Below are 17,169 nucleotides of genomic sequence, written 5' to 3'. Positions count from 1 at the left end.
CCCAGAAGTCTCCTTGGGCAGGAAGAAAAACCTTCACACCAAAAAAGGGGTGAACAAAACACCAAAAAAGCCAATCAAAAAGTTATAGTGGGTAGCTCTCTTCACAAATCTGCGATAGCTGGCGTGGAAAGAAATGAAAGGATGTCAGCGCGTCACAACCGCGCCGATGCAGTCACGCGGAGCCGACCGATGCCACCTACCAGAGCACAGGGGTATTGCTTGAAGAACAATCTTACGAATCCAGTCTGACACCTAGGAATATCAAAGGTAAGGAATCGGCATCTAGATGTCTCTATCAAATCATTACATTTAGAACTTGCAGCTGGGAAAATACACCATTTGAAATCTATGTGCAAGAACATTTAAAGAATAAATTTTAATGGGTGGTTGAGCAGATATTCTTAAATTAGGTTTTAGACTTTTGGCTCAAATTAGGAAAATTATAGTAAAAGCACCAGTAACAGAATTGGCGATTTTTAGCATTACTGCCAGCAATTACAACCATATTCAGAAGTTATACCTGAAAAAATAAGGAACTGTGATAACATTAATACTGCTGGTCATTCCCCAAATGAACTCGGGTAGCCAAAAGAAACTGTAGTAATACCAGGAGGTGTAACTGTATTACCCTCACTCCTCCTATTTACTGCAGCAAAAGTGCAAACGCAAATATGAAAAGTATGGTTACTGAACATTTTTTTCCCCCCATCACAATCCCAACCACCTTTCAAAGGAAGCCTATGGAGCTGATCAGTAGCAATGCCTTTGGATTGCATGCTATATATAATTTGTTTACCTGGCGTGTATGGAGGGTTATCAAATTCTCCAGCAGGGCAGCCATCTGTTGATCCATCAACAAAGTTAGATGGTTCGTTCATGTCCTATTGAAAAAATGTAATATTTTAGCTTATAACATACAATAGTTCAGCAGTGTATGCAAATGAAATGCAACAGTTCATTTTAATTCCTAAATAATAACATTTCTTGTTGTATCCACTCCTAATTTGGGACTTTTTTCATTGCAGCTAAGTGCCTGCTTAACGGGTTTTACTCCAGGTACATTCCAGGAAATAAAAACTGTTACCTGTACACTGTGGTTCTTTAGTATTGATATCTTTCATAGGTTTACATGCTTGAATCTTTCCCATCGTCATGGTGGGAGTCCCACAGAAACAGCAATATAAGAAGCGTTAACGCATTAGCCATGAAACCTCATTGAAAACAATAGACATTGGTAGGCAATTCACATTGATTTAAAACATCCAAACTTCAACCAATCGGAGTAGACACACTGAAGCGTTCATCCCCTGCAAAGCCACCATACCTCAGCTTGCGAGCACAAGTGTAATACAAGGAAAAAAGAGGTATGTAATTGGTGAACCGTAACAGGAAGGAGGGTCGCATGTGAATCTAGGAAAAACATCAGAACTAGCGAACCCCAGTGTACAGGTAAGTAACTTGTTTTTTCTCCAGTATTGAATCTTTCATAGATTCAGTTTTGGAATCAGACTAGTAAGCAGTACCAAGGTAACAAAGGAGGTGGGTAAGACAAACCATCCCACCAAGATAAAAATAATACAGCAAGATGTAACTCATTAACATGAATTCAATACAAGGATCCGAAAAACCAATACACAACAGAGCCACCATAACAGTAAAAGAGAGGAAAGACATCATACACGATAATGCATATGAACAACTAAAAGTTACAAACCTTAGAAAAACAGGGCCGTAGCGCAGGCTGTCCAACTGCCACATCAGCTTTTCTCTATGAATCCAGGCAGTACTCACTCTGAGGGTGTGGGCATTAACCCCTGACCCTGCACTGCAGATGTCAGGCAACAATACTCCTGCGGAAAGAGCTGAAGATACAATGACCTAACACAGAGTATGCTTTCACCTTTGCAGACAATGGTCTTCCTGCCTTTTCATGACAGAAAGTGATCGCTGCAGAAACCGAAAAAGCAATGCTTGCTTGAGACAGAGATTGACTTTCCTTGGTAATGGTAAAAGAAATCAGGAGTTGATCAGATTTCTTGAAAGTCTTTGTTCTATAGAGGTAGAACTTGCGACAGCCTCTGGCGAAGACGGTTTACTGAAGAATGTCGGTAAAATGATGGGTTCATTTAGGTGAAAAGATGTAGGCACTTTCGGGATTAATTTAGAATCAATTCGCAAAATTACTCTATCATCCCGAAACTGCAAGTGTGGTTTGTGAATTGTCCAGGCTTGAATTTCTTTTATTCTCCTTGCTGAGATGAGCGACAAAAGAAAAGCTAATTTCCAAGAGAGCAATTTCAAGTTAGCTTTTTGGATTATTTAGAAAGGAGTTTTCAATAGCTGAGATTAGACTGTGTTTAGCAGCTATACCACAGGAAAAGGTTTTTAGGAAGGTAGACTCAAAATAGGCCCTTCATGAACTCCTTAACCAGTATGTTAGACCACAGTGAAAATTGTCCTGTACGACTCCTGAATCTGGAGATAGCCACCAGATGGACTTTAAGAGATGAGTGAGTCGGTCCTGATTTCGCTAGGTGTAGGAAATAAGGGAATAGCTGCTTCCAAGTGGAGGAGAGAGGATGCAGAGACTGAGAGCCACACTAGAGCAAAACCTCTTCCATTTCGCGGAGTAATACTTATTTGTGGATTCAGCACAAGCGTGTGAGAGAATCGATCTTCAAGTGGGGAAAGCGTTGGAAACATTCACATCCCAGAATTACCCCCAAACAAATAGCCGACCTGGACAGGATTAGGGATGATTGGAGGCCTAGAGTTTTGAATAGCCTCCGACAGGCCCAAGTCTTTTTTCTTGCAGAGTGACAAGTGGGTCCTTTTATTAGCCAGCGGTTCAGGTACAGAAAAACCTGATGCCTTGATCGCCTCAGGAAAGCCGTTACTAGAGCCATGCACTTTGTGAAGACCCTGGAAGTCGATCTTAGCTGTAGGAAGCACTTTGAATTTGTAATGGCACTCTGCCACCATGAACCACAGAAACTTTAGGTGCTTTAAGTGGATTGGGATATAGAAATACGCATTTAGCACGTCCAGGGATGTTATGGAATCCCCTGTATCTACGAGTTTCAGAATCTCCTGCAAGGACGACACTCTGAACTACTGTTTCTTGATGAATTTGTTTAAAAGCCTCAGGTCCATTACTTTTCTCCACTTTCCTGACTTCTTTTTCATGAGGAAGAAGTTGGAGTAAAACACCATGTTGTGTTAACATAACGGGAATTCCTCTATCGCCTCTTTGGAGAGAAGTAAGAACATTTCCCATTTCAGCAGAGAGATGACGATGCCATGTTGTACGTGGTGGAAAATTGGGAGGCTTTTGAACAAATTCCAGGGTGTGATCATGTTGGATTACGTCCAACACCCATTTGTCAGAAGAGCTACTCCTCCATCTTTATACAATTTGGAAAGGGTATATCAGAAATGTTGAGGTGGGACTGAGGTGACCGCTGCCTGCGACATATCATTGTCACCTAGAACGGTCTAGTGACATTCCTCCAGCTGGAGGACGTCCAAGCACTGGCTGCCTAGAGTAGGAGTAAGCTGGGGTTATATAGTTGTTGTGAAGGATATGCTGATCAAAAATTCCATTGGGAGTAAGGCTGGTATCGATTTTGCTAGTAAGGTACTCAAGATGTAAATTGCCATTTCCGTGTCCGATTTTATGGACTGCAAGGCATCGTCCACCTGCTTACCGAAAATATTTTCCCGATTGAATGGCATGTTCAGGATTTTTGCCTGCACTTCAGGGCGTTATGATGTTGCTTTCAACAAACCCTGGCGGAGCAAGACTGCCGCTCCTGCCATCTGGCGAAAGGCAGTAGAAGAGATGTCCACAGCCATGTCAATCCTCTCTGAAGAGGCCTTTTCCCCTTCCAGCAGTATTTCCTTAGCTTCTTTCCTCTTGTCTTGTGAGAGATATTCCCAAAACGATGACATTTCAGCCCATATCTGACAATTGTATCTGCCCAGGATGGCCAATGCATTAGAAGCCCTAATGTATGTTGCCGCTATGATCCAGTGAGATTTCAGGAGACCTATATATATTTTTTTCTACACCGTTTCGGAACGAGTGCAGCCACTGAAACCAGTGCTTTCATTAACTTCAACCCCTCAAGGGGATGTGGCCAATATGGCGGATGAGTAAGACATCTTGGTCCCGTCTCTCCGTACCCTTTTCCCCCCGGGCCGCCTCTAAGCCCCTGGAGTAGCTGTACGGGGCCGGAATTGGGCAGCAGAACTTCCGGTGCATCAAATTCAGACATTAGTTCCCCGAGGCGCATCTCGATTGGCGAAGAAACGACTCCTGAAGTGAGCCGGGCCCCAACACCGAGGTCGTGCTCTAGCGTCCTCCGGCCCAGGCTCGCGAACCAAGCCCAGCCGATGGAGTGGCCGTAGACTCGACCTTCAGGAACCGGGCCACTGAGGAACTATAGAAGTGGATCCCGAGGGATCGTTGGGGACCTCACGGCACACATGGAGCTGCTTCGGAGTAATCCCTAACCAAGGGGTGCTTGTTGCCAAACCGTGACTGGAGACAGCACTTAGGAGGCCGAGGCAGTGCTGCGTCATCTGGCCCTGCAGGGAACTAGAAGAACAGGCCCCGAAACCACAGACGCCGCACTACAGCTCAACTGAGGTGAGCCAGGGAGCAGGGGCGGGCTGCCCACTCCAGAAAGTTTGGAGACACAACTGTAGGCCAACACGTGGGCTGTACGGCCTGAAGATCACAAATCTCTAGAGACAGGTCTGAACGCCCGGAATAGGCACGAAAGACGTTCTCCCTGCCAAAGAAGTTCCATACCACTATGGCATATGGCAGCGACAGCCCGTGGGGTACGAGATGCCCCGATTGCTGCGACCAGAGGTGGGAGCTGCCCTGTGTTTAAGCAGGCAAACGCAGGATAAGTGGTAACTGAATGCCCCAAGGCCTCAATGGAGGCCCTACATACAAAGACTGGCGCGCCCTGACTAGCTGATCCTGACAGATTACGCCCTGAAATAACCCCCTACAGGCTGCATTTGAGAGAATTTCAACACGTTTTGGAGCGAGGAGATCAGTGTGGCAGGAGGGGGCTGTACAAGCAAGAAACGACGACGGAAGGACGAAACTTGAGATATATGAGAAGGTATTGAGTCTTAATCCTCTCTTAGATTATGAACAATATAACCACACTGAAAGCTGAACTCGGCCCACACTAAGAAAGACCGTACGATCAAGGACATGCTCATTGGCCCTGCAACTTCGGCAATAGGGGGGGGGGGGGGGGGGGAGGGGGGGGGGGTGTCGACATCCGGATGAGCTAACAGCAGAAGAACCTGTCACCAGAATTTTTGGGGAGTCCCTATTCTCGTCCTTGAGGGAAGACCTTCAGGTTCTCATAAAGGACCTTTCGCAGAATATCAGAGAAGCCTAGAAATACATTGACTCCCTGGGAGAATGTGTAGCAGCTATAGAAGAACAAGGAGGCAGCCTTGGGGAGGAACTCCACTCCCTACAACAAGAAGTCCTCAGACTCCAGGAACAGCAGCTTGATCTACAGGCCCACACCGAAAATCTTGAAAACAGTTCTAGACGTAATAATATACGTTTCCGTGGGACCCCATCTAAATCTGAAGGCGGCGACTTCTATACATATGTAGGTGACCTTTTCTGACACATTCTGGGAACAACTCAGGAGGAAAAGATCAAGATAGAACGAGCTCACCGAGCAGGAAGAGCCCGACCCCCAGGGGCCCCCCCAGTGGACATTCTGGTGTGTCTTCACGATTTCACTGTGAAAGAAGATGTACTTCGCAAAGCACGTGAGGCACACCCACTAAGTTTCTGCGGAGAGACTCAGATTCTCTTCCAAGATCTGTCAGCAATCACACTTCAGAGGCGCCAGACTTCAGGCCGGTCACCCAACACCTGCGAGACAAAGGAATAGCTGACTCCTGGAGACATCCCTACCGTATTGTCTTGCATATAGGGAACAAGCAACATCAATTACAATCACTCACTGAAACTTGCCAGGTGCTCGGCATCGATCTGGAGAAAGAAGACTAAGCTCCGTCCACATCACTTACCCGCACCACCTGGCGAAGCACGCGGAACAGCTATTGTGGAAAGAAAAACGGCCTGACTTGTCCGGATCCAACTGAAATCGCGGAGGGTTCAGCAAGCGGCCCTACGCTTCATTCAAGAAGCCCTGGCCAGAACAGACGGATCGTAGAACTCCTGCTGAAATGAGTATCTAATGCATGAAGGGCTCCGGGGGTGGGAGGAGGGGCGAGACCACAAGCCACATGTTGGACCCCATGTTTTTCCTGTTCTTCGACGTGGGGGACTGAGGTCTTCCTCAAGGACTATGTTACGAATTTTTTCTATATTAGTTGTATATATTTGTCTGGATCTTTTTTCTTTTTTGGGGGTGGATTATCCCAGGGATCACCAGGTTCATGCATTATACCTCGCCCGCCACGTGCACACACTAAGTCAACCCCTTACCTACATCATGAAGGCCCACGCCAAAGCTTTATTCCTCCTACTTCCTAGCTGATGCCAGACAACACCCTGAAAATATTGAAATTAAATGTGAAAGGGCTGAATGATCCAATAAAACTTAAAGCAATATTATCATATCTAGAGAACTCCGGTGCAGACATCTGCTTACTTCAGGAGACCCACCTCATGGCCCGTGATTGCCATCGGGTCCGATCACGAACCTTCCCACAACAATTATTTTCCTCCGCACCATACAAAACAGCATGGGTCGCCATACTAGTGGCACGATCCTTTAAAGGGACAATAGGGCCAAAGACAGCAGAGCTAAGAGGCAGACTACTCTCCTACCAGGTTTCATGCAGGAACACAAATTTTATAATAGGATCATTATACGCTCCTAATGAGGGCCAAGACAGGTCATGCACAAAGCAATTATGGAAGCATTGGCGGTTCCAGACACAGAAGTCCTCTAGGGAGGCGATCTCAATCTAGTATTTAACTCCGATCTAAATAAATCGGCACAACATCAGGGACAAACCAGGCTCTTACGAAGAACGGGCTCAAACAGATTCATGATCTGGGACTCTGTGATGTATGGCAGACTTTTCACGAAGAGGAAGAGGAACACACATTCTACTCCACTTCCACCTACACAAAACATATGCGAGATTAGACTGTTTCCTAGCCACAAACTCCATACATTGCTTAACCCAGGACACAGGCATTTTACCGACAGTCATCTCCGATCACTCAGCGGTCGCACTATCCTTGAGAGTAGACCCGGCTCAAACCCCTCCCAGAGTATGGCGCATGTGTGAAACATTGTTGCTCTGGCCAGAAGTCGTTTCCCAGATTCAAACTGCCATCTCTAATTATTCAGAAATTAATGACTCACCGGACATCTCTATAGCAACCCTATGGGAGGCATTAAAGGCAGTCATAACAGGAGAATTTATCTCTATCTCGGCGGCCGATAATAAGCTACATAAAGAAAAAAGAGATCGACTCACCGCTCAGTGAAAGAACTAGAGCGTATACACCGCCGCACAGGTGCTCCAAGGGTGCGGCACCAGCTGACATCACAATGTGCCCAATTATTATATTGATGGAGACAAGTGTGGTTGCCTACTAGCCAGTAAACTCTGCATAAAACGCTAGGCAACGAGAGTCTCCGCTCTACAAATTTGTGACTACAAAAGCATCACAGACTCCTTTAAAGAGTACTACGCACAATTATACACTGGACAACATCTGTATCCTCTAGATAGTACTGAATATTTCAAGGGGGTGCAAACCTCACGCATCGCCGAAGAACAGGCTGAGAAACTGGAGGATGATATACGTCCTGAAGAAGTGATCTCGGCCATCTCTCTTTTAAAACTTACCAAAATCTCTGGGGCCGGATGGATACCCCTTCATCTTCTATGAAACATTGTCAAATATTAGCCCCGACATTAACAAGACTCTTTAGCTCATTCACACAATTTGGGGCAATGCCTCCCTCAATGCTAGCGGCATCAATAGCAGTGGTACCCAAACCAGGAAAGAGTAAACAGCACTGTAGCTCATACAGGCCTATATGTTTATTGAATATTGATTCTAAATTATTCACTGGTATCTTGGCACACAGATTAGGCCCACTTCTTCCCGCAATCATTGATCCAGACAAGGCTCGATTTATCCGACATAGACAGACCGAGGATAACACAAAGTGTAACACCAGATAACACCAGGGCCCACAGAATTGGTCAAGCCACTCCTCCTCGACCCACCCTACCCCAACCAGGCATACCCTTCTGCAAACTCCACCCCGTAGTGCGAAAAGCAAAAACATAACATGGTATTTAAAATACCATTTTATTTTTCTGCTTCTCGCACTGCGAGAAAGCAGTGAGGCGACACTCCTCCGCCCTAATGGAGGAGCCTTCCCGGTGATAGAGTTTATGGGCCACATTTTGGATTTGGTGACAAATTTAAAACTCGCATCATGAACTGCTATTGACGCCCTAGGGCGACAGTTCGATTAAATGGCTATACCTCAGGCCCCTTTCAGATGGGCAGAGGCACAAGACAAGGCTGCCCACTGCCCCCCCTGCTATTTGCCTTATGCATGGAACCCCTAGCTCAAAGAATAAGAAATAACCATGGAATCAAGTCTTTATGCAGATGACATCCTACTGCCTTTATAAAATAAATGGAGGCATGCAGCCGGGCCTCTGGTTTCCGCATGAATATGGAAAAATCACAGGCGCTGGGCCTCTCAATACACCCAGAACCAACCACAAAACTTAGACACATGTTAACATCCAATGGGTACCCATAGCGCTCCCCTACCTGGGGATTAAACTAGCCCCAACACTCCAACAAACCTCAACGATAAATTATCAAAATCTAATAAATCAGGTCAGACGCGAGATATCCACTTGGAAACATCATCAACTTTCTTTACTATGCAGAGCAGCCTCAGTTAAAATGACTATACTCCCCAGGATTCTTTACATTTTCCAGACATTACCCCTGGCCCCTCCTAAAGACTACTGGCCAAATTACAAACTGAAATCTCGCAGTTTATCTGGTCCAGGAAACGACCTCGCTTTCGTAAATAACTGTGCTATACCCCCTCCAGATTGGGTGGCCTAGGTGTTGCTGACCTCAGGAAATACTATCAAGCAACACAGCTACGATACCTGATCGAGTGGTATCAACTAGAGTCAGAGAAACACTGGCTCTTCCAAGACAGCGCTGTGGCAGGGACAGCTCCATGGAAAGTCCCCTTCCTAGGGAAACCCAATAAACCCCGAAACCTCTAACTTTCCCCAATCACACGAGTAAGCATGGACGTCTGGGACCAAAAAAGCACCAAATGCGGGCTCACTTCTTTTCCTTCTCCACTGACCACCCCATTTGATAACCCAGATTTTACACCTGGCCTTGACCCCAAGGCATTCATTGAATGGAGGAAAACTGACTGTAGGGCCATGGGACACATGATAGACGACATCGGAGTTACACCTTTTTAACAACTGCGCAATTACTTCAATCTTCCAGAATCAGAACACTTACACTATCTTCAATTACGCCACTGGCTCTAACACCGCTGTAACAAATCATTTATTCAGAGACCAATCACAACATATGAACGCTGGCTTATCTCCCGCTCTACGGGCAAACGTCTTATCCCCGAGCTCTATAGGTTCCTAATACAGAATCACAAATGCATTTACAATGCAGGCCAACATAGATGGGAGAAGGAACTAGGGAGACAGCCAACTGAGAGGGAATGGAGTGACATATTACATAGAGCACGACACACCGCCAGTAACATCTCCCTCACTGACACGCTAGTTAAAGTCAATACATACTGGTATCTTACACCCACCAGACTACATCATATGTATCCACACCATAGCGACAGATGTTGGCGAAATTGTGGTGGCCCAAGGACTTTAACACACATACTAAGGGAATACTCTCAACTTCAGGCATATTGGGCGCAGGTACTGGGTAAGATTGATACAAACTTGGAAACGGAGATACCTAGATGCCCCGCCTATGTTTTACTAGGCCTACCTAACCCCTTAACATACCCTCTGAAGTCAAGACGTGGCAGTCAAATTGGCCTAGCACTAGGAGCAGCGACACAGAACATCCTAACACATTGGGGCTTGCCACAACTTCCCACACATACAAACTGGCTGAACAGGCTATGGTTTATCATGGGCATGGAAAGAATCTCCATTGCACTCGCAAATCAAGGGGACATCTTTGGGAAACACTGGCGTCCATTCCTATCCCTCAATACATAAATTTGGAGAACTCACTTGCCCAAAATATTTACGACTTTTACCTCTGCCTGAGGCTGCCTTTGCCACATAAAGGGACAAGTACTGACGTGGAGCAAACCAATTAGGCCTTAACCATTTAGCAGAAGTGACCTGGATTTTGGGATTGGGAGGAGAGTGGGACCGGGTTGGGACTGTGTTGCCTTAATTTCTGTTCGCTTTTTCTTATTTCTGGGTGGGTGGGGAAGTTTCCAGTTTATCAGTTTTATTTTTCCACATAACAGTTAAATAATGCCAATCACCCTGTTTGCTGTGTCATGTTGATACCCATCAGGATGTAAGCTTTTCACTGGCATACTTCTCAATATAAGATTTAAATCATAACTTCAACCCCTCTTACCAGATGTAATTCACAACGTCATAAAGAAAGCATTTGATTTGCTTAGTTTGCACGCTTGCTCGTTCAAGGATCTCATGAAAGCCACCAATATCAGCTGGAAGAGAGTCCACCAGAGGTGCGGCAGCCACCACAGATAGTAGCGCTAAATAGTTGTCCCATTCCAGGCTATTTTCTGCTGAGTCAAAGGGTATTTTGCCCTCTTCAGCATGCTGGTCGCCATCACCATCAGCAAAGAGATCTGTAATTGTAACGAGCGGTAACACAAGTCTTTTCTTTTGCTGTGGTCTTAGAGGGGTCTTTGAAAGAGATACTATCTCTGTAACGTCTGAACGCATTGGTGTTTGCTGCGTCGAGGCACTGGCCTCAAGAAACCTTTTGTAGTAGTCATTTATCATTTGCAAATAGGTGACTAAAGAGACAGGAACCGTAATAGCGGACCCATGCCCTTGATGCTATTCTTCAGGCTCATCGTAAGGGTAATGTTCCTGGAAGGTGTACAATTCCTGAGACGAGTTCTGGCTTCTGCCACAAAAAGAAAATTCACCTTCTATATATGTAGAAGGACCTTGGTCCGCATCCTCATCTTCATGACATTTGACATTCAGTTAAGAGGGACTGTATGCTGGCCCAAAGAGAATTTAATCCCCTGATTTCTGCATCTCCAGCAGGTGCACTGGGGAATAAAGGTTTGAAAAAGTCATGTTACATAGGCATGGGTATGCCCTGGTCAGAAATTAATGCAGTATCATATCGTTTACTGCCGTCAACGGGATCGTCGACAGTGCTACAGACTGAGTACTTGACGAAGTAGCTCCAGATGGAATCCTCATCAACAGAGGCAGTTGCGATGTAACAGAGGGTGTCAAAGGTGCGGCCATCAACGACAGTCCTGGGCCTCAGCATCGTAGAAGCCGCTGTAGTTACTGGAAGCGAAGGAGATATCTGAGACGCTGCCGGCGGATCAGTTGATGGATGGATTTTCTTCGTAGACTGTTGTGAGAAGTTGGCCTGATGTATGATGTCACTAGTTCTAGTGCCCACCTTATATCAGTCCAAATACCCTTATGGTGATTGGTTGTAAAGTCAACCTTATAGACCAGCTATCCTAGTGGTAGCATGGACAAGAGCAGTCTTGGGCTAAACTCTGAATGGCATGTGAAGCCAGCTGCGATACCATATATAATCCCTTGAATACCAAATGAAAGGACACCACAACAGATATATATATAAAATAAAGTGTATTTATTCTAGACAAACCCTCAGCACTCTTTATGAGATTAGAGGTAAGTACAACACAGTCTTATTTATGCATACATTAAGTCACACAGGTAAGTAATACAGTTAGGCCCTAGGGGCCACGCAAACCATATACTAAGTAAGTGGTATAAGGACCACTGTCACGGAAATAGGATAGGCCTAGGCCTAGGGAATCGCTGGGGCTACACTATACTACCAAAGGTTAGGAAGTGGGAGGCCCACGGGATTCAGGTGCAGAGTGGAAACACTCACGCGTAATGCCTAAAAGTCACTAGCAATAGTACAGTTTAGAAATAGATAGATTTAGGACACTTCCGGAGTAGCTAGGAAGTCGAGACTTGAAAACTAGACACTAGGATAGTCACTATCCTGATGAGCACCGGAGTACCCAAGTTACCTAGCCCACAGGCTGCGGGTGCATAGGGGTGAAGTTGCGTCGGGTTTCGTCGTCGACTCCTATGGATGCCTGAAGAAAGATGCTGACAGGCAGTCAGTGAAGAGTGTCCGGTGGATCCCAAGGCTGGGATCTGGAAGAAAGGATACCTGCAAGCAGAAGGGACAGAGTCAAGGTCACTAGCCAGTGACCACGTGGAACCAGGAAGGAACCAGGCGATGTCGTGAAGGTTGCAGGTGAAGGTGAAGCTTGTCGCTGCAGCCACGAGGACCAGGGAACGTCGAGGACGACCAGGACCAGGAGGCGAGCTGTCCCACGAAGGCTCTTGCTGTCGGCGGCGTCGAAGTTGGACTAGGACTCACCAAGCCTTGGCAAGCGGAACCCACGAAGAACGGAGGACTTGCTTCTGGTGCAGACCAGGAAGGTCTGGGGTGCTTCTTCTTTGCGGAGAAGCAGGAGCCAGTCTGGAGGAGCCAAACCAGTACTGAAGATTTCAGGGTGCGTCGTCTCAAAGGCCACTAGCCAGCGAGCAAGCAACCAGACAGACGCGGCAAGCAGGAAAATGCAGAAGGGCCCCACGCAGGACTCGTGGAGTGTGGGGGGCTGATCTTCGGTGCAGATGGTGCTGGTGGTTGGGGCTTCTCAATCCCCGGTGCACAACTTCGAGGGTGCCTCAGAAGCTGCGCTTGAAGATACTAGCCACTTTTCCCAGGTAGCCGGTCCCACGTCTCTCGTCGCCTCCACGGATCTCAGCACGGCTGTGGATGTGGATCAGGGTCGGAGAAGTCTGGAAGTCAAGGCTCTGGTCGGGCTCTGCAGTCGGTCCCTCGTAGAACTTGGGCAAAGCAAAGGGTAGTCTCTTGATGGTGCCTGTTTGCACAGGGTAGCCACTCCTTGGCCACAAGGGAGATTCTTCAGTCTTCTTCTTTCGTCGAATGTCGAAGGTCCAGAGTTTCTGTTCAAGTTGCAGGTTCAGGATAATCTAAAGTCTTGAGGCCCAACTCCCACTCTTATACTAATCTGGGGGGCTGGGATACCTGCTAGGTCACGCCTTATGGGTGGGACCTGGGAGGGGGTGGTTACACCCACTTCCCTTTGTCCAGTTTCGCGCCAGAGCTGGGGCTGGAGTGCCCCAGCGCCGGTTTGAACTGGACTATGCAAGGAACACCTTGTGTGCCCCAGGCATGTCTCATTCCTTTCAGCCCACCCTGCCCCAATACACTAAAGGCTGTCTGGGGAGGTGCTAGCACCTCCCCAAGCAGGAAACCTATTGTCCAGGCCTCCCTGGCTGGGATCACTCCCAGCAGCAGGAGGTCAGACTTGTGTCGTGGCAGCAGCATCCATTTTGTGATGCTGAGGCTTTGGTCAGAGGCTAACAGTGAAGTATGATTTTAACATGTCTTTCCCTCTAGAAGGGGGGAATAATATCCTCATGTCCAGAAATGGTATGGGGGTATTATTCCACAGTGTTAGACACCTTACACGACATGTTTCGATAAAGCCAAACCATAGTTACCATAACCGTTTAAGATTATAAGGCACTTTAAGAGTATATGGTAGGCTATATCATAGAACAGCTATAAGGACATGGTTCCGTAAGCTGCAGACAGGCTCAGCTCATGCTAGAGCACCATCTCACATGTTACCAAGCACTCTGCCTCCAGGATTGTTAAGGCCTGCCATAGGAGTGGCTGATAGGTACACATGTGTCTATATACAAGGTAGATATAGATATACTATATCTAAGCAAGGGGTGATTACACGACCTTGCCCCAGCTGAGTGATCAGCCAGTTGTGTCTGATTAGAAGGCCAGACTAGGGGTGGCATAATACATGCTGCAGCCCCTGGGAGGCCTAGGGTACAACTATGCCCTGGGTACCTAGGGTACACTGTACAGGGTCCAATAAGGTGATCCTTACCAATTGGTTATGTACCTAGGGTACATGGAGTCCATTTTAAAGAGAGCAGACAGCCTGAGACCCTGAATGGCAGGATCTCAGGCCAACTAAGTCGAAAAACCAGCTAGACACTAGGCAAAAAGTTGGGGGTAACCATAGTCAGATATCCACCTTCCTACAACTGTTCTTTGAAAGGTGTAAGAGGAACCGAGGAAGGTCAGAAAGAAGATCTTCTGTGAGAGGGAGAAGGTCCAGGAGGTTCCTTGCTCTTCGACCTCTCAACACTGGCATCCCTACTATGGGATTTTGCCCTCTTTGAATCCTTGTCAGATGAAGAGGAGCCCTAATTGTGTCACTTTTTGGGGAAGAGTAAACTTTCTTCTTCTGAAGCCAGAGAAAAAGCCTGGCCTCACAGTCTTTGAGGGTCTTTGCCCAGAAAGTGCGACAGTACTTGCACCCCTTAGGTTTCATACACCGAATATCATGGACTTGCTGCTCGGGAAGATAAGCCCAAAACTGCGCTGTATTCAGAACTGCTCCAATGAAAAGGAGCTTCAGAGAGGGAGTCAGGTGTGACTTCGGCACGCTGATCGTGAACCCCAGCGGATGCAGGAGGTCTGCTGTAGTCTGGGGGTGGGACACGACAGCCTGGGGCGAGTCCGCCTTCAACAGCCAGTCAGTCATCGAGAATGGGGAATACTGGAACCCCTGATCTGTGTAGATGAGCTGCGACCACCGCCATTACTGTCGTGAACACACGAGGGCCGCTGGTAAGGCCAAAGGGAAGCACAGTAAACTGAAAATACTCGTGGACTACCATGAACCACAGGAAACGCCTGTGTGCTTGCAAGACGGGTATATGGAAATATGCGTCCTGCAGGTCCAACGCTACTAGCGCTGCTGCTGGCTGTGTATGTCAGGTGTCAGAACTGCTGCTATGCTTATTTTGCACATATGCACTTTTGAACCTCACTTACTTTTAAACATTTTAAACTTACTGTTTTCTGTTCGATTGAATTGACTCTGCCTCAGTTTGGCTGTCGACTTGACTGCCTCTGTTCTCTTCCGGTGGTGTCCGTCCGTGCGAGCGGGCCCACCATGTTTCCTGGGTTAGCGCTCTAGCGCTAATTAAGTGTGGGCTTTAAAAATCACTCTGGAGCAAACACGCAGCGGGCGCACTGGTGGCGCGCCAAAGGCAAGCCCGTCTGCGCCCGTTCGTGTCCCGGAAGCGCCCGGTGCTGGAAATGCTGCTGGTGGATCTGTAAGTACCACTGCTCGACGGACTTTCACCATAGATAGACTATGGGAACTGCGCAAGGATGTGAGCTGTTGCTCCCCCTTGCCCCCTTACAGTATATCCAAGGGAATGCTGTGCTCTCACTGCGGTTGGGTGCCAATCTTATCCCTTGAACCAATTGGTAATCCCCTGACTCAGGCTCCTCCTGTGCTATCTAATTTTAATAGGGCTAGGACTGAAGGTAAATTGCTTGGCTTGCTCCTTAATACTAGATCTATGCGTAAGCATGCCCTCAATATTTTTGAATTGCTGGAAGATATCAGCCCAGATTTCTTATTTTTAACAGAGATGTGGCTATGTGACTCATCTAATCCTGCAGTTGCCACAGCCATTCCTAAGGGCTACAAAATGGTCAGGAAAGATCGCCCTAGTGGCAGGGGAGGAGGCATAGCCATTATTTTTAAGAGCATCTATTCCTGCGTGCTTCTCCACTCGGAAGATGTTGCAGGGGTTGAAACCTTAGGGTTCCATCTGGTAATATCTCCCCATCAATCCATGGCCAGCTTACTTGTGTATAGACCACCGGGTCCCGTTGGGCTGTTCAACGAAGCTATTAGAAATTCCGTGGCCCCCATTGTGTTTAAATACAAACACTGTTTAATATTAGGGGACTTTATTGTCCACATGGATAAAATCAACGATCCTGATGCTACTAGGTTACCAGAGGCGCTGAATATTTGTAACCTGAATCCTTGTTTTTTTACTCCGACCCACGAAAAGGGCCATATTCTTGACCAGGTCTTTTCCACATGGGACTTGGATGTCTCCCCCTGCTCGGCCACTGGTGTGGTCAGACCATTTCCTTTTAGAGTTTAGAGTCCACTGTGAGACCGCACCCTCTAATATCCAGAGTAAGCCCCGTATGGGCAGTTTTAGACCTTATCATTGTATCACACCCGAAGCGGTGATGATGGCCCTCGACTCCCACCCACTCGTTTTGAGTGGTAATGTGGAAGATGATGTTACTGTCCTGGACAACAGGCTTCTGCTTCGAGCAGCAGAGCTTTCCCCTCCCTCTTCTCGTCCTGCCTTGACCTCTCGAGTCTCTGCTCCTTGGTTTACGCCTGCTATTAAAGAAAGCAGGAGGACCTGCAAAAGACTCGAAAGAGAGCGTGGCGGAAAAACTTTGAGAGCAGGGAGAAAACTGCGTATAAACAAGCACTTAAACTGCACCACAAACTTATCCTCAAAGAGAAAAAATGCTTTTTCTCATCAAGAATAGAAGCTGCCGGGAATACAAATAAAGAGATTTTTAAAATAGTAAAATAATTCGCATCCCCCAATCCTGTGACTAGGACTTTTTCCCCGTCAGCACTATGGGTAGATCAGATAACCCTATTTTTTGCTGACAAAATTAGAAAGATCCAGGACACTTTCCCTAGCTCCCATGGGGCTAACGTTCGGGATAAGTTCCCCTCCCATCTTGACCTTCAGACGAGCTGCCCTCTCTTCACGGAGTTTCCTCGTTTTTCATTGGCAACCTCATTAGGCATTCTGAAGAACCTGAAATCAGGTGCTCCTTCAGACTCTTGCCCTGCGTCTACTTTTGCAGTAATAGCTCCCTCCATTAATCCCTATGTGAACCAGATTTTGAATACCTCCCTGCGGCAGGGGCTGGTCCCCGGCAAGTGGAAGAAAGCA

The 17,169-nt window shown here is 47.0% G+C and overlaps 1 protein-coding gene across 1 annotated transcript in view; it reads right to left on the bottom strand.

Annotated features, from left to right (window-relative positions):
* LOC146796600 (lysosomal alpha-glucosidase-like) overlaps nucleotides 1-17,169 on the bottom strand; it is an 854,317-nt gene that overhangs the window by 368,422 nt on the left and 468,726 nt on the right. The window contains exon 11 of the mRNA XM_085629244.1: nucleotides 797-881. Within this exon, the coding sequence (XP_085485370.1) occupies nucleotides 797-881 (85 nt within the window). The remainder of the gene's footprint in view (nucleotides 1-796; nucleotides 882-17,169) is intronic.

Source organism: Triturus cristatus, chromosome 10, assembly GCF_964204655.1.
Source record: "Triturus cristatus chromosome 10, aTriCri1.1, whole genome shotgun sequence".
NCBI classification, from domain to species: Eukaryota; Metazoa; Chordata; class Amphibia; order Caudata; family Salamandridae; genus Triturus; species Triturus cristatus.
Note: the sequence above shows the minus strand (reverse complement) of the source record. Positions and strands in the feature narration are given on the sequence as shown.